The sequence below is a fragment of the Coloeus monedula genome (genome assembly GCF_965178545.1).
Source record: "Coloeus monedula genome assembly, chromosome: 13".
Classification (NCBI taxonomy): Eukaryota; Metazoa; Chordata; class Aves; order Passeriformes; family Corvidae; genus Coloeus; species Coloeus monedula.
The window spans coordinates 7,427,875-7,449,840 of record NC_138793.1 but is presented as its reverse complement, the minus strand read 5'-3'; the positions used below and the strand labels follow the sequence as shown (position 1 = coordinate 7,449,840).

The following is a 21,966-nucleotide window of genomic DNA, read 5'->3' as shown; positions in this document are numbered from 1 at the left end:
AAAGAGGAGCCTTCAATAAGCAAACCAGGAATGTGAGATGTTTGTTTGCAGCTTGAGCAGCAATGTCAAAAAATATACACTTGAATAAATAGTCCCAGTCCCATTCAAGGAGGAATTAGAATAAATAGTCCCAGTCCCATTCAAGGAGGAATTAGATTATAGGTTTTAGTTTTTGGAACATAACCCAGGGGGACATCTGTACATTATTCTTCTGTGATGGGGTAGAAAGTGGGTTTCGGAGGTGTTATTTCCTTGCAAGTTATTTTTCAGTAAACTGTATTTCTTAGCAGAATAGTGTGATATGCAAGGTTTAGGTCTGTGGTACAGATATAAACCAACATGATGCCCTCTCTTCATACAGGCCCTTGCACCTGAGTAGATTTCCTGAAGTGCCAAGGCACAGAGACCTCTTTCTTTAGTTTCACTAATGTGAAAGTTAAGTAAGAAATGGTTCCTATGCATGATGTCACCCTTTCCCCCCTCTGTCTGGCCTCAACATTTCATCCCTAGAAACCTCAGCTATGGCATTCTGAAAAGGCTGTCTGAGCTTCCTGTCACTTGCCCATAAGAACAAGGCTCAGGTGAGATCAGTCCTTACTGTCTGGTGCTAGCAGGACCACCTGTTCCAAAGAGCATCTCTTGTCTCAGAAGGTTGTTATTTTATGAAATAAGAGTCTTAATTTTTGACCTGATCTGAAAAAAGTAGCAATTATCTTGTATCTATTTAGGTGAAGAGGGGAGTTAATTCCTCTTTCCCCTTCCCTTGTCAGAAACATGCAGTGTTATGGAAGGTTACAGAAAGAACCCTTGCAAGCCTTTAGGATTCATGAAAGACACACCACATGTAGACTTTTATATTCCTTGTATCTGGCTTTTTCTGCATTTGTTTTTGTTCCAGTTCCTGCTAATGTGCAAAAGGAAAAGCATGTCCTGGTGGAGAAAATACCATTTATAGTTCCTAATGGCAGAGTGCTACATGGGTAAATGAAAAGAATGCAACTTCCTTATTCCAGTCCCACAAAACAAACACAAAGGGGAAATCCTTTAAGTTCTCTCTAGTTAAGATCTGAGCTGAGTTTCCTTCTTACCTTCTCCCCATACTCTCACACACAACCCATGACTTGAACTGAGTGAAAGGAGCAGAGGTAAGTATGGACAGTGGATAGAACCCTGCACGTTTCCTTTGGGCTCTCAGCACGTTTTCCAACACTGTTGCATTTGTGTTTATAGCACAGCAAAGATTTTCTTGCTCATTTAATTTTCCCTTCCCATGCTGCAAGACTTAGTTCATTAGCTTAAAAGACGGTCACGCTTCTGGAGAACAGAATATATTTGGCAGGGGGTTTGTGGATAGTAATTATCTAAAAATTCAATCAAGCCATTTTTTTGATTGATTTTTGGGATGAGATATACAGGCTTCAGTGGAATTAATTGCATCCTAGTATTTTTTTAATTAATGTTTTAAGCATCAGATTGCCCCACCGCTCCCACTTCCTTTGGTACATTTTTTTTTTTCCTCTTACCAACTACATAAAAAGTCCCTTCTAGGTATATACTCTGACTGTATGATTTTTTTTTATTAACCATGTCTTCCACCTACAGTGATATTAGTATTGTAACACCCATGTAGCTGAAAGGGATTTTTATGGAAGGATAATTTTCAGTCTTAAAAATGCCACTGTCCAAGCAGGTAGACCTTCTTGAAAACTGCAGAAGGTACAGAAACATAACAGTTATTGTGAATGATTACCATTTCTTAAGGAACTTATTTTCATGGCATGAACTCAATGTATAAGGCTTAAAGGAAGTATTTTAAATAGCAGAGAAAACAAAAAATAGGAGACCTAAATTACAAAAGCAGAATGGTATTATGACAGTAATCCTAAAGCTGCTGTTATCTGACACTGCTTGTTGATGGACCTTGATGAGAAAACGTTCAGAAAAATGCCCCATCAGTGCTGTGATACCATCACATGCCCTGCTCCAGGACTTGAGCTAAAAAATCCCTGTTCAGATCTGCATCTCTTAGTACATTTTCTGCTGTGGTGGATTAGAAAGTAATGAAGAGGATTTCTCAGAAACTGAATTATTATTAACCCGGTTGTGCATTTTTTTTCTGTATTTGTTCTGTATCACTCACACAGACTGATGTGTAAGATAATAAGACTGAAAATTCATGTGGAGGAAAGCAACAAAGCCAACAGCAAAAATGCCAAGAAAGCCTTGAAATGCCTGTGTCAACTTCTTCCCTCCTGAATTCTCGTGAGCACTAGGGCAGTCTGAAATGTCTGATGCACTGGGAACATGACACCTATTAAGTGGCACAGGAATCCAGTGTGAAGATAATGGTTTTGGTAAATTTGAAAGTGACTGAGTTTGGGGGTGGAGAGGGGGGTGGGGTTATGTGTATTTACATCAGGAGTTGACACTGGAGGTTGGTATTTCCCCTTTTTCTAATAGCACAGGAAAAATGTTTTTCTAAAGATGTAATTTAAAAGGCAACACTCTGTGAGAGCCATTTGTGTCAAGCTCCTGTATCTTACTCCTACTTCACCCTAAGAAAAATTAATGGTATTGTCCCTCCAGACTCAAGAACCTCTTTCAGAGAATGTGAACTCTGCTGGATTTTGGTATCTTCATCTTCTAATTTATCCTTATTTTGTAGCAGCTGAAAAATTGTCCCAATCATAATTTCATAAACCACATGTTCAAGGCTATAAAGGAAAACAGGAACAGTTTGCATGGATTTTCATTCCAGAGTTGTATAAGAGTAAGTGGTTACTGGCATTTTCATTCCTTTGCAGTTCTAAAGTTCAGACCAAGGTCAGCAAACCTGAGGCTTACCAATAACTGAGGTGCTAATTGAGTAAGAGCAAGAGAGAAGGAGAAAGTAGTGGTAAGAATTAAGGTGAGTTACACTTTAAATCATAAGCAGTTGCAAAACCAAAACCAGAGCTACTGTCAAAGAAACTGCCAGTGCTCCTGGAGTAATGTGTAGGTTCTGTATGTAAAGGATTGTTTCCTTTCAATAGGATTTACAGTTTATAGACAAGAATTATATTCTGTATTTGGATGGCAAGAGATACATCCATTTCCAATATTATTGTTAAAACCCACTAGAAACAGAGATCTTCCTACTCATGTTATCACTGAGCCATGGCCAGCTGCAGGCAACACTTAACAAAAGGGCAAGTGGAATCTATTGCAGCTGCTAACTCCTCGGGCAATAATGCAGTAAAAAACCCGAGGCCACGGATTGTTTGAAGGAGTGGCTCAGCCACTGTTCTGTGCTGCTGAACTGTCCCCACCTTGCTGGAGTCAGGGCAGTGCTGCAGCCAGCACTGGACTGCTCCAGGACAAACACTCCGCGGGCTGGGCCCACGCCCGAGCGACTGGGGCTGTCCTCTGGATCTGCATCCCTGTCCCCCTGCTTGCAAAGATAAATGTGTTACAGCAAGGGGAGCAGCAGGACCACTGGCTTTGCCCTCTAACAGCACCTGCCTTTGACATTAGCATGGCAATAAATCAGTCACAGCTGAGCTGCAGCTCCTCACTATCAGTTTAATTAGCAAATTGTTTAAAGACCTGTTCTAGAACTTTAGTATGTTTTGTGCTGCTAAAAGAGGCACTTCTGTGATTCAAGGTGGTTGCAGTAGCAGGTCAAAGGTTGCCCTTAAAGTCAGCAGGAGTCTCTTTGCATGTCACTTAAAGTATTTTTATTTGCGGGGTTTTTTTACAAGCATTTGCTTTTTATTATTTTCACCAAAATAAAGCATAGAGCATATAGTGTTTTCACACATTTAGGAGATAAATAAGTATATCTTGAATTCTTTAATGCCATGATACCGTATGTAATACAAAGTTATTTCTTCATTGATTTTAATTTTTAATACAGCTTATTTGCCCTTTTTTTAAAAACAAAGTTTGATTGTGTTACCATACATTTCCCTTGTTAACTTACAGATGTTTAAATAACAACTGGGAAAATACAGTGATGTGTATTGCTAGAGATAAAAAATTGCTCTATTAGGATGAAACCTGTATATCAAGTTATCAACTGATAAATTTAAAAAACCCAACACATTAAATGAATGCTGTCACTTGAACTGATAAAGAAAACCTTAAGAGAATAACAAATACTTCCCCTCCAATTTGTTTGTAGAATAATAAGAAAATAATCCAGTTTTTGTATTTCTACACTGATTGGTATGCATGTTAATTTATCTTCTACTTGTTTGCAACTATAAATAAATAGATGTATAAAGACAAAATCTCATACTGCCATTCCCTTGAATTTACCAGCTACAGTAAATGCATAATTTAAGATCATAAATACATTCCCATTCAACTTAAACACTACTGGACTAACTTAATGTGCTCAGTTTCATGCTGCATAGTTGAGAAAGGAAAAAATCTGGTGGCACTTGGTATCTTTAATGGCACTTCTTTCAGCAAAGGGTAGGATGCATTTGTGTCACTAGCCAGGGATACCCCTCAAAACAGTACCCTAAGTATACTTGAAAAATACATAGAACACTAAGTAAAACAGCAATTCCTGTGTTGTGTGCCAAGCTTTAGCTAATGGTACAAGGATCATCGTTGGTTGATTTCATTTCCCCTTCCAGCAGCAAAGTGATCACAGCCTTGCTCAAGTAGCTGCACGTTCCCTTTTTTCCAAGTGGGTGGGTGTTGTAGAATGCAGTCATGTCACTCTGCAGAGAGGGAAAGGAGGCTGCCATTAGTGTGAATGTGGAAAGCAGCCAAAGCCAGAGAAACAAGAACAAAATCAAATATGTTAAAAATGCAAATGTGTTTTTTGGACTCTAAAACTAGAGAAAAATTCTGCTCAATTTTCAGAATTCTCCCATATGTACTTACCTGCATCTACTTCCCCACTGAGTTTTCCAGGACTGCACAGATACCACCTTCTTAACATTTTTTAAAATGTCATAGCTGACAGAGAACAACTGCTCTCCTAAAACATGCAGCTGGGTGATGCCTGTGTGGTAGAATGGTGAGCCAGGGCCTTGGGTGTACACGAGGTGTAAACTGACTGAAGATTAATTCAGAAGGAAAAAATCCAAGATCCAAACCACAGGTAGCACATGAAGTCATTCATTAATCAGATCACCAAAATAGGTGTCCTTCACTGAACACCTGTTTTTCACAGTTAGTGACATTAAAACACCTGCTTACTCTCAAATTATGTACTAGCTGCTCTAAAAAAGGTTCAATGCTTTAATTCAGGAAATTGATTACTTTTATTAAATCAAGGGCAGAGATTGTATGGAGAAAATACAAGACTTCTGTAGCTTTAGGGTGTGTCTAAACTTACTAGAATAAATAATTTTGATATTTATTACATGTTAACAGGGAATTAACAAAGTTCAGAATATTTGCAAGTCAGTTAATAGAAGACCATAGTTCAGACAACTGAGGAATTTTTAGCAGTGTTAGGAAACCTTGAGACAGAACACCCTAAGAACAATCCCAGACAGGGTTATGGTTAACTGCCAGCAGAATCCATCTGGGAATAGGGGAGAGTCAGGTGCCAGAAAATTTTAATGCAAGGAGCTGAATTTCCAACAACAATCTTAAATACTATTCACAACTCTAAACTGGGGGCTCTTTCTAAGAGATAAAAAGGCATTATTCTAAGTAGGTCTGGGCTTGGAGAAAAAAAATTCATCACTTCAGTAGAGGCTAGGGCAGCACCAGTAAAAACTGGGGCTTGCATGGAACTTTCCTTTCTGTTTCTAGCCATTGGGGATTTGCAGCTTGTCACAGAAGTCAGTAGCAAATTCCAGATGCTGCGTGGAGCTGGCACTTGAGAGCCATTTGTGCGGCTGATGGGTGGTTTTGCTACGGCCACAGAGTCACTACCCTCCAACATGGACCAAAAGGATCATAATTTCAAGAAAATTGTGTTCTTTTCTAAACAAAGGTATTTTGAAATTGACACTTTGCTGGGGCTGGGTATTTGGCTTGCTTTCAAATTGTAGTACAAAAAATGAGTGGCAAAAAAAGTGAACATTGAAACATTTGAAAGAGTTCTTAAGCAGCACATCCTTCCTCATCTTTTAAAGGAGCTAAATTCAGCAAGAGGAAGGGCTGGTGCATGTCAATGAATGAATCAATAGATTCTTCAGAGCTAGCACAGATGACTTCAAATATATTGTGCACAATAAAATGCCAGCTGGAGTGAGGAAGATCATCCTCAGTAGATCTGGGACTTGGCCCACTGCTTTACTCCTATCTTCTCCTTCAACCAGTCCAATAAACCTGGCTTTATTACAGAATTTCAGAGCTTTGAGGTACCAAAACTTGCAGTGAGAATATTTAGAGATCTTTAAAGCATAAAACCTATAATTCTAGTCAAGTAAATATTAAAAGCCTTTATTCCTTTATTTGAATTTTAACCAAAAGTTTGCCAGATCATGAATGCAACTCTAGCAGAAAAATCAGTAACTAAGAACAGTTCTGTATTGCAAGTTCTTACTTGAATACTGTCAATATGACTCCTTTGGTTATTAAAGTTTTCTTAGTCTCTGTGTACATAAGATCCTCAGTTTACACTTCCTTGCTGAGCTTTAGTTTTTTTCTTTTATTTTGTTATTTTTAACTCTTCTCAGTTCTAGTGTCCTTCCTAATGAATTCTTTCCCCTTTGAGGATAACTCTTCCAGCTTTACTGAGACTCCACTGCAGAGCCATGGAACACTGAGTATTCTCCTTACCATAACATTTTGAATTTACAACTCAGCAGTAAAGTGCAGCTCTTTCATCTCTGCTTAGAGGCTCTTTGCAGACCTAGGCAGCACTTGGATATATTAATTTCTTGTTTGTGTTCCATTCTGAACTTCTGTCAATTGCTTTTTACTCTGAACTGCATGGAATTAACACTTAGAACTAACTTCAATAAGAATGGTAAATTCTGTAACAGCAATATTTCACTCACTTGATTTTCAGCTCCCTTTGGACTGCTGTGATCTTTCTGAAAGTCATGAAATGCTTCTTGCACCACTTTGTCCAAGTCCACTTTGTCCTGGAACTCTAGTTCAGGATTTCTCTCCAAAATAACAGATATAACCATCAGCAACTAGAAGGCAGAAAAAGGTTGTAAGACTTTAAATTTCATTTTTTAGAATTCAGGTTACATAATAGCACTGCTAGTAATTGCATATGCCTCTTTGAAGCAGGAAGCCATTTAATAATGGCACAGGTAATAGTGCACAGATAATAGAATTCTGACTTTGATAAAAGAATCCCTGGAAAAGCAGGCTTTTATAAAGGTTACAATTGCTGGTGACTGCCTATGTAAGGGCACAGTGTAAATGATTGACATTAACATCTAACTTGGCTGGGAGCCAGGGAAGTTATTTCCCATTTTCTTCAGTTCACTGTGTGGCTGTACAAATGCTGGTGCTCGGTGGAGAGAGTGAAAAGCAGCAAACACTGAACCTCAGCAGTTGGTCTTCTGAGGCATAATCACAGATGGTAAAATTCTGTTATGACAAAGTTTATAAAAACCAAAGACAACAGTGAGCAGTAAAGCCTCTGTTCATCAGAATTTACGTTCCTTATATCTAAAATGGCTTTAAAATAGGAAGGTGAACATGATGAGTGTCCTGATGTAATATCTACAAGTAGGCAGTGGAGTCTGCTCTGGCCACCTTGGGCTTGGTAATTTGGTTATCTTTCAGCAAAAACGGGGGCTGTTCCTGCAACCAGCCTGACCATGAGCTGTTAGCCAGAATTGAGAAGGGTTTGATGTTCCTGGGGAGGAGCACTCACAAGCACCAGGGACACGGACTTGGGGACTAACAATGAATGCTGCAATGAATAGACAGCACAGATGCCAGCAACGGTGCAGCTGCTCCTGATCTGTTCTAAAAGCAAACATTATATGCAGTGGTGGGGAAGGATTTAAACAGCCTCTTGCTTTACTGTTAGGATGAGGAACACAAGGAAATGGGAAGGTGGCTGATTCAGCTACTAGACAGCTACTAGACAGCTACACATCAGCTACTAGACAGCTAAAAGCTACTAGACAGCCTCAGCAAAAAGGGAAAGAAGAACCCTTCAGAAGGCAAACTGGTTATTTTAGAGCAGTTTTCCTTAGATCTAGAAAATTGTTAGGAAAAGGCTAAGGACTTGAAGGAAAGCTACTTCAGAATTATTAGATTTTTACCTTCTCTGACCTAATTATATTGGTACTGTCATTGATATTTGCCAAAGGGGAAGAACATCACAAACTTGCTCTATTCTGAACATGTAACAGGAACCTGGTTACTCATAAGCAATCAATGGAGAAACCACTGAAGCGAGTGTTTATATGGACAATGCTATTTCTTCAAATACATGAATCTATTTTTTTGTTTTAGGCTGTAACATGCTAAGGCACATTATAAAATGTCATTAATTATTGGCCACAGACCTCTACGATGATCTGCCTGTATTGTGGCTGGTCGATGTTTTGCAGCATATCTTCAACTAGGAGGGAAAAATTCATTTCATACATCGTCATATCCGATAAGGTTGGTTGCTGAAAAACAAGTAATACTTTTACTCAAACACCACATGCATTAAATCAAAACCACCCCGCAGCAGAGCCTACTTGCCTGTTGAACAGATAATACTCAACTAAGAAATAATAACTGCTGTAGGATCAAAAAGGGAGCATATTTCAGAGTCCATGACTTGTCTATACTTACAGTTTTATAAATGTGGTTTAAGAGAAATAGTTTGCTTTTATTCTATTCTAGTTGTATTTTACTCCAAATAAAAAAGAAAACTTGAAAATACAATTTTTCCCCCACTTAACAAGTTACTCTAAGTAAAAATAACCATTAATGATAAAACATTTCACCATTATTGTCAGGTGGAACAGCAATACCTGAGACTTTGTGCTGGTTTACCTGGGGCAAGAATCTCCCTGCCACAATTAAGCCATTGGGGGTTCTCTCCAGGATCTGCCACACACGATCGTAGAAGCCGGCGGGAGTTCTGTTCAGGGAGCCATCCAGCTGCCTCCTGTTCAGCCAGCTCCTGTGGGCACACAGGGACAGCCTCAGCAAACCTGGCACTGCAAAGCCCCGGCCTGGGAGCAGGCAGGTGAGCAGTGACCCCAAAGCCATGTCCTGCTGCACTCACAGCACAGGTTGTGCTCCCTGCTGAGGTGCACCCTAAAGCAAACACAAGGGCTCAGCATGCAGAGATCACCATGGCACCCTTGGGGGTGTCTGTGCTCTATGGAACTGCAGAAAAACCAGCAACTGTGAAATCCATCCAGTGCAGGTCAGTAACGGTAGCAGATCAAACTCATCAGGTCTAATCATATTAGAAAAATGCATTTCAGCAGAATTGTTGAAGGCAGGGGTTGTTCCTGATGGTCTGTAGAAAACAAGTGGCCTGCAAATTTAGAAAATTCAACAGAATGCTTTTGTTAAACTAAGGCTTTGAACAAACTGAGTTATATTCTTCATGAATCACAGATCCTGTTTGCCTTCAGAAGCATACTGTCCCCAACCTTTTTCTTTTTTACTTAAAACTATCAAGTCTGGAATTTAATTTTCATGTTTTTTTCTTCTCAGTGTTACTATAGGAATGGGGCTTTAGCCAAAATGTTTAAGACACCAGCAATGGAACTTGACAAAGTGGCATCCATGGGTATGATTTAATTGGTGGATTCACAAGACAGATTTAAGTTTTGTGTGGCAGTCCTGCATGTATTTGACAGAGAAGACTTCCTGAAGTTATTTAGTCCTTACTTGCTTTTTGAATTTTAAGTAGAAAAATCAACACATACATTATTTTTTAGAAAAACTACAATTAAATTACTGCTTTGCAACATGCCTTTCTATATTTCTAAGACCTGGTTCTGGTAGGCTGCTTGAAAAGAAAAAAAAAAAAAGGAAATTCCCAGATCAACTTTAACAATATTGCTTTGCAGAACTTTTGTAGCCTAGCTCAAATTAATTCAGCACTAATAAGTTTGGGATTTTAGTTTTTGCTCCATTTGTATTGGTAGATTAACATGACACGTTTAGAATAAAATTACTTGTTTGCAAAATTACCTGTTCCTGCAGCCACCAGTGTGCTTGATGAAATTACTAAAATACCTTGCATTAAAAAACCCTTACTCTTAAATACTGGAGAGAAATTGTGAGAATTCCTTCTGAGATACAACCAGTAAAGAGAACACTAATTCTGACAACTCCATGCATGGTTTCACACTTAAGTTTCTTAGTGTGTCTTGGTTTGGCTTTTTCTGTTGTTTTTGTTTTTGGTTTTTTTTAAGAAAAAAAAGGAAAAAAGTTATCACTAAGTGGTGTGTTTTCTGAACAAGTTTGAGCTCTAGGTAATTGGGATACACTTTCTCAGAACAAAGGAGATGTTTAAAGTTAATACGATAAAGCCAGGGTTGACCCAACATACAATGGGGCTTTTTTTCTGTATAACTGTACTGGATAAACATGACAAATTAAGGAAAAGTGTCTCATAAATCACTTCTCAGTTATACGCTCTACTACCAAAAAGTTGTGTCTACTATGACAGTTTCATCCTATTGTCTGCACAGCTCTGTCCTTGGATTAGGACAAGAAAACTTCCATAAAAGCAAAAAGTCAGGTGGTGTGATAAAAATAACAAGTTGTTTTCTTAATACAAAAAAATATGTATTTGAAGAAGACAAAATGCTCTGACCCATCTACATTAATAGAGTAAGGGAGTCCTGCAAACTGAATAAGTAAAGTGAGTTTTAACTGTTTGGACCATTAAAAGAACAATGCTCCATTTAAAAAGAGTTACTTGCAATCTTGTGACCTACATAAATAGATTAAAAAGTGTAATCTGTAGAGTCTTGTGCTTGCAAAAATTTTACCCTCTGTGAAAACCTGGAGAGGTGAGTTGTGGAGAGACTGTTAGGGAGGTAAATAGACCATTAGCCCTTCCTGTATGACAAATTAACTGGCAGTGAGATATGGTATCACATTAGCAGAGATTTTTTTCCTAAAAAAAAAAAAAAAAAAAAAAAAATCACAAGAGTAGGAAAAGAAAAAAAAAAGTATTTTGTACTTCCTGGCAGGAAGAGAACTTTTAAAAACAAGTCACTAATGGGCAAGGAAAAATGAGTTAGTAATACTGTACAGGAAGAAGTTAGAAAAGAAGTCAAAAGATTGAAAGTTTTGAAGGATATGCTGGCGAGCTTTTGTACTCAGATAACCCAAAAAAGAATCCTCATCCTCAGAAAATCAACCCAAGTGCCCTTCAGTGACCTACCCATCACGTGTTACAGGAATCAAAAGCAGCAGCTGCTGTGGCAACTCAGGTAAGATCTCTGATGAAGGATGGTGCCTGAATTTCTTACTGAGATTGACCAAACTGTTTCCTAAAGAGCATTAATATTTAATGGGAAATGCTGCAGAGGGGTTGTTCTGCTATGGTTTTACAGGACAGTGTCAGCACCAACACGAGCAGAGACAGCAACTAAACAGCAAGCACTGATAAGCACAAACAAGACTCTGAAAAGCATCTGGGAGATACAGAACAGAGCCAGTGGGGCTGAGAGATGAGGCACCAATTTAAGGAGGTTGTTTCTCAGGGATTATAGATTGGGGAAAAACACAGGTGTGTTTTGAATGAAGCAGGAGCATAAGCAGCAGGATGTGTGGTGTAATTCCTCTTTGTTGAGAGAAAAGACCCATCATCCATTCAGTCAAGGACTATGGAAATTACCAGCAATATCATGTGCCAAAGTTGAACTTAACTTGAAGTAAAACCAAGAGGAAGAGTTTTAACTTCACTCTTATCCGTACAGTTAAATGGAAATATTGCAGTTTTAACTTTTGTCTTGCATACTTTGTATCACAATGAATGTTCTTTTTGGCAGCTGGTTACGGCACAGAGAAAAGATTCCAAGTTTCAGGCAGTACCACTATCTTCTAAGAAATCTAGAGAACATCTGCTCTTATTCATATAATAACCTAGAAGAAAGAGGGCACTGAACAGCAGACAAACTGTTCTTACAAGTTACTTAAGTAGAGGTATTGGGTAATTTTTGGCTCCTTTCCCCACATCAAAGAGTGTAATGGTTCACATTATAGCAGACAGATCTCTTCTCTGTGGCAGTAAAGAGACTTCCACATAGATAAAGCTGAAAAGGGAATATGCAATAGAAAAGAAACAATTCTAGAACCTGGCCCCATGTGAAAGAATGAAAAAGTGCATTTTTTGCTACCATCCCTTGAATAATTACATAACTGATTACAGATGCTGGTGATTTCAGGTGCACACAAAGTAATTCAGGAATGAAATGTACTTGAACAGAAGTTTCTGAATAAAAACAGGAGCCACAACCCCACAGCTCATTACCTGCCCGGCTGCTGAGGCTGAAGAATATCCAGCAGAAGCTGCTTCACCTCACTGGGGGACATCTGGTACAAGTCCTTGGCTGGCATATCCCCAGCACGGATTTTGAGTTCATACTGCATAGCATGGATAATCCATCTACATAAGGGGAGGAATATATTTATTCATTAAATACAAAGTTTCCAAATAGGAAAAATTAGTCTAATAAAACAGCTCATAAGAATTCCACACAATCCTGCCATTTGGCTGTCAGGACATGCATAAAATATCAGACAAATATTCTCCTACTCTTCCTGTTTGATTGGAACATGATACAAGCTGAAAGGGATAATGCACAGATTTTAAGAAATGTGTTGTGAAGCATGTTTTCCATAGAGAAAATTGATTGGACTGCATTCCCTATATCCCATGTTCATTAAGACAAACATTTACCTGCCTTTTGATGTTAAAATTCCTGCTCAGAATTATGCTCTGACAATATATGCATTTTGCTGATGAGTTTTAAAAAGCCATAAAATTTACAATATTTTACATTTAAAAAGACTTCAGGGCTTATGTCTAGTTTTAGCCTTTGAAATTCCTTTTTGCAGTCAATCACGCTTTGTTTTTCTGCTTCTTTTTTAAAGAAAATTTGATTCAATAAAAATATAGCAACAGTGAAGATTTTTAGCTTTAGGTATCAAAGAAGCAGAACTTGGCAAAGTGGTGAAGGGAAATGCTGAGTTTTATTGTGCACATTATGTAAAACCAGTGCTCCAGCCTCTGATGCAGTATCAAAGATGAAATAACGTACAGATACACCTGAAGCCAGATAAGCACAGAGCTCAGCCTCTTACCCTCTACACTGGTTCAGTTCAAGTAGGCATTACCAACAAAAGGAAACTTAACTGTATTTTCTTCAAATAGTCCATAACACCTGATCAAGGCTTGGTTACGTCAGAGCCTTTCTGTGTTTATCTGAAAATGCAGTGTATTCTTAAGAGATTTAGGCTGTCATCTCTATAGCCACATTCTGTGGTCATTTAACTATTTAGCCAACAAGGTGCAGAATGTTTTTGCTTATATAAGCAAGTTATTTCTTCTCTAAGGAATTCTTAGTAACTACACAGAATTTGGACATGTCTGGCCAGCTGATTCAGTGTTGGTTTACATTTGAGGTTTCAAATGCATTGGGCATGCAAGATACCAGGGAGTGTTAAGCAATATGGGCCCATCACATTATGCAGAACATACTACTTTCATTTATTTTAGCGGGTGAATAGAGTCCTTCTCTTGTTACTAAGATTAACAACACAGCTGGCTCAGGAATTCTTTCCCCACTCATGACTCAAATGTGTCTGAGTCCCTTGCTGGTATTTTCTCTTTGCAGTGGCCTACAAGCCACACCAAAGTCAAGACTGGACCTTCTGCTGAGCTCTTCACTGATAAGAGGTGAATTCAAGTCAGTTGGCTGGGAGTTTTTACAGTAATAGGGCTGTCAGAAACTTGATCTATTTCAGCATGAAACCCTGAAAACAAATCAATAACAAGACACTAAATCAAATAATTATCAAACTGGAACGGCTTTTCTGTGAGAAGGTTAATTTTGCTCACTGGAGTGGGTGATAACACTGAAATAAAGGAAATTGAATCTCTAGCATTAACCTTGGGAGAAAAAAAAAAAACCTGTGAAAAGGATTAGCTACAGAGAATAAGGAAGGGGAGGAAAGAGGAGTAATGTGGATCTGTAGAGAGGACAGAAAAGCATTTAAGTGCAAAAGGATAGATGTACTTCCAGTTAAACGTAATATAGGCAATTTTTGGTTTTATGATGACTGGAATGTACTGCTAAAGAAGATATATGAATCTTGTGTGCTAGAAAAAAGGCTGCTGGTATCTACCTCCAGTGCTGAAATGTTACATGTTTATGGAAAAAAATATGGAAGCTGAAACACTTAAGTTCTGATTCTAAAGCATGCTCACTGATTCTGTAAATCTCAGTCAGTAGCACCTGGCCTCTTCAAAGAAGTGCTTATTCAAATGCATTTCTCTTCCTAAATGTGAAAAATTAATTAACTTCTGTGGGTAGCAAAGTAAATGCAAATACCATGGAATGTGACAACATTCCAGCACAGCCTCATTGTAGGTCACCTTGCCAAAGAACTAGATAGAACAGGTGGGAGCTAAATGATGTTTTAACCTCGATTCAAGTTTGTGGTTCTCTGAAGTCTGTACATTGCCCTGCAACACCAGCAGTAATAAAGAAGAGCAGATACTTTACTGACCCAATGCGTATCTTCAGCATTCCACTGAACAGTTCTGGGGAATTTGAGATGATCCAGCCAATATGGATGACAAGTTCCTGCTGCACCACAGCTTCTCTTTCATCTTGTAATTGGCATTTTTCATAGATGATGTTCTTAATCACTGCTGGCGATAAGGGGTTAGAAATAACTGCTTCCTCCTGGCCAAAAGCTCCCAGTGTCACCTGTGGTACAGTGAAAACGGTTCAGAAAATAGGGACAGGAACAAAAGCTCTGCAAAGCAATTCAGAAACTAAACCGCATCAACTCTGCCTTGCTTGTTAACAATTTCACAATACAAGGGTAATTTTACGCCAATGGCTGATGCTTGTTAATACTATTAATTGGATGCTATTGAAGTAATAAACTTCACTAACAACCGCAGTGAATATGGAACATACTTTTCCAAATTAAAATACCAAGTACAAGACCATTGCTTTGGTTATAATCAGGACTGTACATTAGGTTTAGACAGTTATATAATTTCATACATTTTAGATGTGGAGCTCAATTAAAATTCAGAATTAAATTGATATTTTGTTTTCCTATTCCTACTAGCATGCTAAAAGTTACAGCCTTGATTTTAATAAAATGTATTGCTGGTTCTGGATTGTTTAATGACAAAAAAAGGAATTTTGTTAAAATTCTGGTTTGTTTTCAATCTAGTGTTAGTAAGACAGTTTTTCTGCTCTAATGAAGATCATTGTTATTAAGTGATCAAGGAAGGGAAGCAAGGTTAAAAACTTGCAAATAGCCTCAAATTATGCTGCATGCAGGTGTAGTTTCTTCTACCACTGAGTAGCACCAGAAGCCCAAACCCAGACCTCAGTCTGGAGTAAGACAACAACATTACACATAAGCAAGTATACACATACATATATTTAATACAAAAATACAGAAATATTCAATTAGTATTATTTGGAAGCAGCTATTCGTGAACTTAATTAAAATTATTATGCTCAGGAAGAAAAATAATGTCCTCCTTAGGAAAGGAAAAAACACTGATGATCAAACTTTCTTTCAAACAGAAAACTCTGAAAGACCTTTTGCTCAGCTGCCACCCACAGGTTGTCTTATGCTCAATCATACAGAGATTTGCATTTAAGAGGTCTTTCAAAAGATGCCTTATTACTTCACTCCCTCTACTTTTGTGAAATAAGAAGGCATCTAGATAAAATCACAGAAAGGTTTGAGTGGGAAGGGACCTTAAAGATCATCTCATTCCAACGTTCCTGGCTCCAAACCCCATTTAACCTGGCCTTGAACACTCCCAAGGATGGGGCAGCCACAGATTCTCTGGGAACCTGCGCCAGGCCCTCACCACCCTCACAGGGAAGAACGTCTTCCTAAGATCTAATCTAAACCTACCCTATCTCATTTTAAAGCAATTCCCCTTTGTCCTGTCTCTACATGCCCTTGTCAAAAGTCCCTCTCCAGCTCTACTGGAGCCCCTTTAGGCATTTGAAGGGGTTCTGAGGTCTCACCAGAGACCTTAAACTCAAGGAGTTACATAAATCATGGCCTCTTCCCCTCTTCCCTAAAACCTGAACTGTCTTTTCAGTCTTATCCTGTTATTAATTAAAATATTATTCAATTCCAAATACAATTATTAAACATATCTCCATTTTCTCTGGATTTTTCTTCTTTGGTAAGGTTTTTTTTTTTAGCCATTGGGTACTTTTAAAAGAAGCATCAGAGGCCTTCAAAATGAACAAGCCATTTGTTTAGTTTCTGTTATCATTCCTTAATACATTTCTGAGAAGCAAAGACTTACCTGCTTGCCCTGAACTAAAACATTAGTAATAGATGGTGCAAGGCTGTCCACTAGTTTACCTAAAAGACTTGCTGCGAAGCGCACAACAGACCTGAGGGCAGAAAACAGAGCAATCCCACTACATATCATGTGCTAGTTTAATGAATTCAGATATCAGTTTGAAGTCTGCAACAGCAGAGATCTCAAAATTAACTCAGTGAATACATACATTATTTACAAAGTGGAATTCAGATCAGATTTTATGCAATCTTCTGTAGATTTTCATTTTTTAGTTTAGATACAGGTTAATGGATCAAAAATATATTTAGATAGAACTCATTAAACTACCAGTTCCATAAAAAGCTTCTTGTTCTCTTCTCAACATCATCTTGAACAAAGGCAGGTAAAAAATCCCAGCTCCTCTTTTATGACATTCTCATCATTTTGCAAGATAACTTTGGTAATTTTTAAATCTATTTAAGGAAGAGTCAGGAAGATTTTGCAAGAGAAAGTACAACACATAACACCAAGGCTTTGCTGTGTGTTCCATGCTGAGGTAATACTTTGCATGTGTGGCATGAAAAGAAGAGACTTGTGTCACCTGCTAGGTTAAAAACAAGCTGTAACTTCTAAGAACCACAGTTTTGCATATATGCAGTTGATGGTCAGAGATAAGAATATATTTAATAACAATTTATTGACAAAATACAAACCTAACAGACCTGTAATTAAGCTTTTCTAGCACAGATTTTGAGGCTACTAAAAACCATTTATCTGCAGAGATGAGGAACAAGCTGTAATATTGTACGGTGTTAGTAAAAAACTCAAACATTTGATGTTGATTCCTGTGAAAACTGCTACACACTTCTTAAGATCAAGAGCAAAGCATTTCAAAAATGCATTAGCTGATACTATCAAAACGCAAATAAGCAAAAAAAATAATCTCACAGAGCTGCACTTCAGATTTCTGGGCACTTTACCTGTTTCCCATGTACCAGTAAAGTAGTAATATGTGGGGTTATAGAAGAAGAAAATTTCTGTGCAAATGCAGCACTGTAGCGCAACACCAACCTATATGTGTGTCACATGGCAATCATGGAAGAGAAATGAAAAATAGTTTACATATTTTGTTTCGAAAAATACTTCTGATTTTTATTATTTACAAAAAATACCACCAAGGTATTTTGGTTCTACCTCATTATTGGCAAAGGCCCATTTAACTGTACGAAGAGACAAAACTGAAAAACAGCTTTTATATTTACTGACCTGTTACAAATAGTTACAGAGTGAGAGAACAGAATTCAGGACAGGCTTGACTTTGATAAAAAGAAATTAAACTTCTACTGAGCTTCAGGGCAAAGAAATTAATAAATAACATGTAAATATCAATCTGCTTGCTGAAACCTTTTAAAGTTATTGTGTCAAAGTCAGGCTCAAAGCAAATTACTTCAGGGCAATAAATCTGAGTTAGTGCATCAGCTTAAGTGATTTATATCTGATCACCAGCCATCCTACATAAAGCTATTGACAATATTTTATCATGCCCTGTAAGAAATAAGAATATTAACATTCTACTCACATTCTTTTAATTTAATGAGGCCTGTGTATTGGCAATAGCACTCAGTGCAAAACCAGCCTATTGCTTTCATATTTTAAAAGAAAACAGTAAGAAACTGCTTCTTAATTTTTTAAAGCCTATTAAACCAGACCTTCAGCTGCCATGCACCAATACAATTGTCAGGAAAGCTGTCATTTTCCCTCCTTTAAGTGTGAGAGAATTCAGCCTTACTTTCTATAAACACATTAGGAAAACAAAATTGGTGTAAGCCAGAAGGAACACGATATTTGTATACAAACCAGAGCTTTCTGCTGCCAGCTCGTCTGTAGATTCTTTCTATATGCTCAGCAACAGTACCTAAAGGCATTTAACAGAAAAAAGAAAAACAAAACACAAGCAAAAAAAGATGCACAGTTTTAATTTAACAGTAATAAGGCAAGTTTGATGAGACCAGTTAATTCTGAATCTGCTTTAGTAAAGCACTTATCTATTATGCTCAACATCTAAAATTCAGATGCAATCAAGTCCTCTGTCTCCCAGTATATGTTGTTATTCAAAAAGCCAAACCAGATTTCGGCTAAATTTGCTGCTCATGCTATAGAGACACCTATAATATCACCTATTCCTGCAATATATTGAGGAAGATTAATCCATATACAGATTTGGCCTATAAAGGTACACCCCATCATAAGGTACATCCTCAAACTGCAGAACCCAGGGTTCTGCAGGTTCTGGTTTTAGATTTATGTTTTATTGACTGTTTGATTATTTAATGTCAGTCTCAGTAGTCTCCATGCAGGGAATGCAGGGAACTCTTTGTCTTAATGACTCAGAGCATTTAATACAAGGTGCATATTAAAAAGGTTACCATCACCGACTGTTTCGTATGGGATGGCACCAAAAGGTCTGTACAAGTTCTCTCTGAATACTCAGAGGCACAACAGCACTTTCGTTGGATCTCATTGGTTTCAACAGTTTTTAAGTTCATCATCATGATCCAATGGTTGTAGGTGGTAATGCTGCTTGCTTACAGAGGTTAGGGAATCTGCCTTGAGGTGTTTCTAGAGTAAGGAACACAATATACAAAGGACTAAAGAAAGCTCCTGAGGCTCCCAAAGCCTCACAACACTCCGGGTAACTGGTGGAAAAGGCCACTTCAGAGGCTACATGGGCCTAATGTGCAGATTCCAACCGTGACTTGCACCAATGCACTGGGTTATCAGCCTTATGTGGCTTTCCACTCCTTTGTGCAGTTTTGGGCACCACAACAGAAGGAAAATAAAAAGACATTAGAAAGTATCCAAAGGAGACACAGGAAGATTGTGAAGGATCTAGCAGAGAAGCCATGTGAGGAGTGGCTGAGGTCACTTGGCTTGTTGAGCCCAGAGAAGAGGAGACTGAGGAGAGACCTCATTGTGGTCTGCAACATCTTCTAAAGGGACAGCAGAGGGGCAGGAACAGGTCTTCTCACTCTGGTGACCAGTGACAGGCCTTGAGGAAATGGCTGGAGCTGAGTCAGGGCAGGCTGTCTGCATAGCAGGAAAAGGTTTTTCACCCAGAAGGGGTTGGGCACTGAACAGGCTCCCCAGGGCAGTGGGCACAGCATCAAGCTTGTCTGAGCTCAAGAAGCATTTGGACAATGCTCTCAGGCACACAGGGGTTGTTGGGGTGTCCTGTGAAGGACCAGGAGCTGATTTTGATGATCCTTGTGGGTCCCTTCCAACTCAGGATATCCTATGGATTCTATGACATTTTTAACATAGCAATACGGATGTAATGTATGTTTATGTCAAAATAACAACTTTTCTCCACATGAACCAGCCATTTCACATGAAAATTAAGAAGCAGGGCTCTGTAACAGGAGGTGGGAAGTCCTACTGCTTAATTAATAAGCCCTCTTTTTCTGAGGAGTATTCATCTATACAAAGGCAGCTAAAAAGCAGTCTTTGGAAAAAAAGATAAAACACCAACTTTCCAGCACAAAATCCTAAAGCCTCAGTAGCCTTTTCAGAATTATATTACAGGAACTTAGACCCTGTGCTCTAAAACAAAGCCATAATACAAAACAGAGTTTCACAGATACATTGAATTGAAGTCAGATTACATCAAAGCAGAATAAAAATTCAGTATAAAGCCTCATATAGTTCAGGCTGTTACAGACATATAGACTTACATTTTGGTTTTCTTTGTAAGGTCAAATCCTCTATTTCTTTTTAATCTATGCATTCAAAATTACAACCAGATACAGCACTGGCCTACAAACAATCTAAAAGAGTTCATATATCCAGCAGCTCATTCCCCACCACACCATCAATTTGCATGTCCTATTTAACACAGAAATTGCTTTAAATGGCACAGAAAACAGCTACACAACTGCTGGCATGCACAGCTATTATTCATGTTCATTGCAACTCAGCACACAGCTGCTTCCTCAATGCTCAGAACAGTCAAATGGAAGAAGCTCTTACCTTCCTTGGTGATAAAATTCGGCCCTTCCCTTTTAAGCAATATACTTGAGAGTAACGCTTGACTTGCCATGCAATTGCAGTCCTTAAATAAAAAACAGCAACAACAGAACCACAAATAGCCTTCAGATTTTCACTGAAGCAAAACCAGAACAGCTATTAAAAATTTCAGGTGAAACCAAAGGGCCTTTTTTCTTTTCAATTTAAGGAAAAGTCTACATAATTTATTTTCAAGGGGATTTCACAACTCTTCCATACCCTATGTGTGCTGTATCCTTGTCACTGCTGCTTGCAGAGGCTTCTCTGTGGATCATATTAAGTTGTAATAATTTAACCTGAGAAAAGTTTCCTGGTTTTTCATTCTCAGGTCCTGTCACTTACAGCAGAAATGCTTGTAATGAAATAGGGAACCAAGCAGAATACTTGTGTATCAAACACTAGATCCAGAACAGTTACTGGTAGTTTTGCTCTAGATGCAGGAAAAATGCCAGATTGCAACTATCCCTTGATGCCATTGAGAAGTTCCCAGTCCATCCAAGTGAATACCCACTGCTCAAGTCTTTTGAACTACAGTTTGTCAATAAAATATCTATTCTTAAGACACATGACAAATGGATGCCCTCCTAGATGGTCACTAGCACCAAGGATGATTGGGGCAGCTGGGAGAATTGAGAGCCAACAGCTACACGTGAAGGGCCAGGAAGTTCTGTGATAAGATAAAGGGGAAGATTCCCTGAGTACGAAGAGGAACTTCAGACATTTTATGTTATTAGCTGTGCCACAACACTGATCTTGCTGATCTAAGTAGGCTGCTGGTAAAAAGAGGATCAGCACAGAATTTCTTATTTCATGAGAATGAAGTTACACTGTACTTTTATCAAGTTTTCTTACATTAAGTTTCTGCAGGATCTCATACGTTGACTTGTTTTTCCAGTCATTAATATTTACATCTGGTTGCTGCTCAAGTTCAGAAGCATTGGGAGTACTAGACTGTCTCTTAACCTTTGAATGTTTTGGAAGATCCAGCTCCTCCAAACTCTTAAATACAGGAGCCCTGAAAAATAAGTATTTAATTTCTTCATAGTTCAGAAAATTTTAATTATCAAGTAAGTCATCACTACTATTTACACATAGCCTTACTCTTCTGTTTCAGTGATTCTTAGGAAGTCAAGCTGTTCAACAACTGCTCCAGATATTAATGTCTGAAATGAAAAATTGAAAACAAATTTTAAAATATGTACATAACTATATAGCTATCTTTTCATCTCAGTATGTTGCTAGTGGTTTCCACTGAGAAAGTAGTTTTTTTTATCTACAGTTCCAAGTATTTTTACACTTTGAGAGTATCTTCCCTCTTTCATGAGGAAAAGGCAGCTTAAGACAGCAGAAGTCTCTTGGGGCTGCTGTCTCCTTTTTGGTCATGTTCTGTTGTTCTTTTGCCCTGGCCAGCTTCATCGAGCAATGCCCAACCCCCAAAATCCAAGTCTGATGAAAACACTTGAGATGGAGGATGTGCAATCCTCAGAGTCCTGTGCAGTCCC

General features: G+C 38.3%; 1 protein-coding gene across 4 annotated transcripts in view; it reads right to left on the bottom strand.

Moving 5' to 3' along the window:
* Nucleotides 1-3,693: 3,693 nt before the first annotated feature.
* Nucleotides 3,694-21,966, bottom strand: part of PHKB (phosphorylase kinase regulatory subunit beta) — a 70,104-nt gene continuing 51,831 nt past the window's right edge. For 2 of the 4 annotated variants that reach the window (XM_082289920.1, XM_082289922.1), the window contains exons 21-31: nt 21,566-21,627; nt 21,317-21,479; nt 20,429-20,510; nt 18,260-18,317; nt 17,383-17,473; nt 14,632-14,834; nt 12,371-12,505; nt 8,917-9,046; nt 8,436-8,543; nt 6,957-7,097; nt 3,694-4,712 (exon numbers count right to left, since the gene is read on the bottom strand). In XM_082289920.1, the coding sequence (XP_082146046.1) occupies nt 4,575-4,712; nt 6,957-7,097; nt 8,436-8,543; nt 8,917-9,046; nt 12,371-12,505; nt 14,632-14,834; nt 17,383-17,473; nt 18,260-18,317; nt 20,429-20,510; nt 21,317-21,479; nt 21,566-21,627 (1,311 nt within the window). In that variant the 3' untranslated portion in view covers nt 3,694-4,574. Of the gene's footprint in view, nt 4,713-6,956; nt 7,098-8,435; nt 8,544-8,916; nt 9,047-12,370; nt 12,506-14,631; nt 14,835-16,423; nt 16,515-17,382; nt 17,474-18,259; nt 18,318-20,428; nt 20,511-21,316; nt 21,480-21,565; nt 21,628-21,966 lie in introns of all 4 variants that reach the window. The other 2 variants (XM_082289921.1, XM_082289923.1) reach the window with 1 other exon arrangement.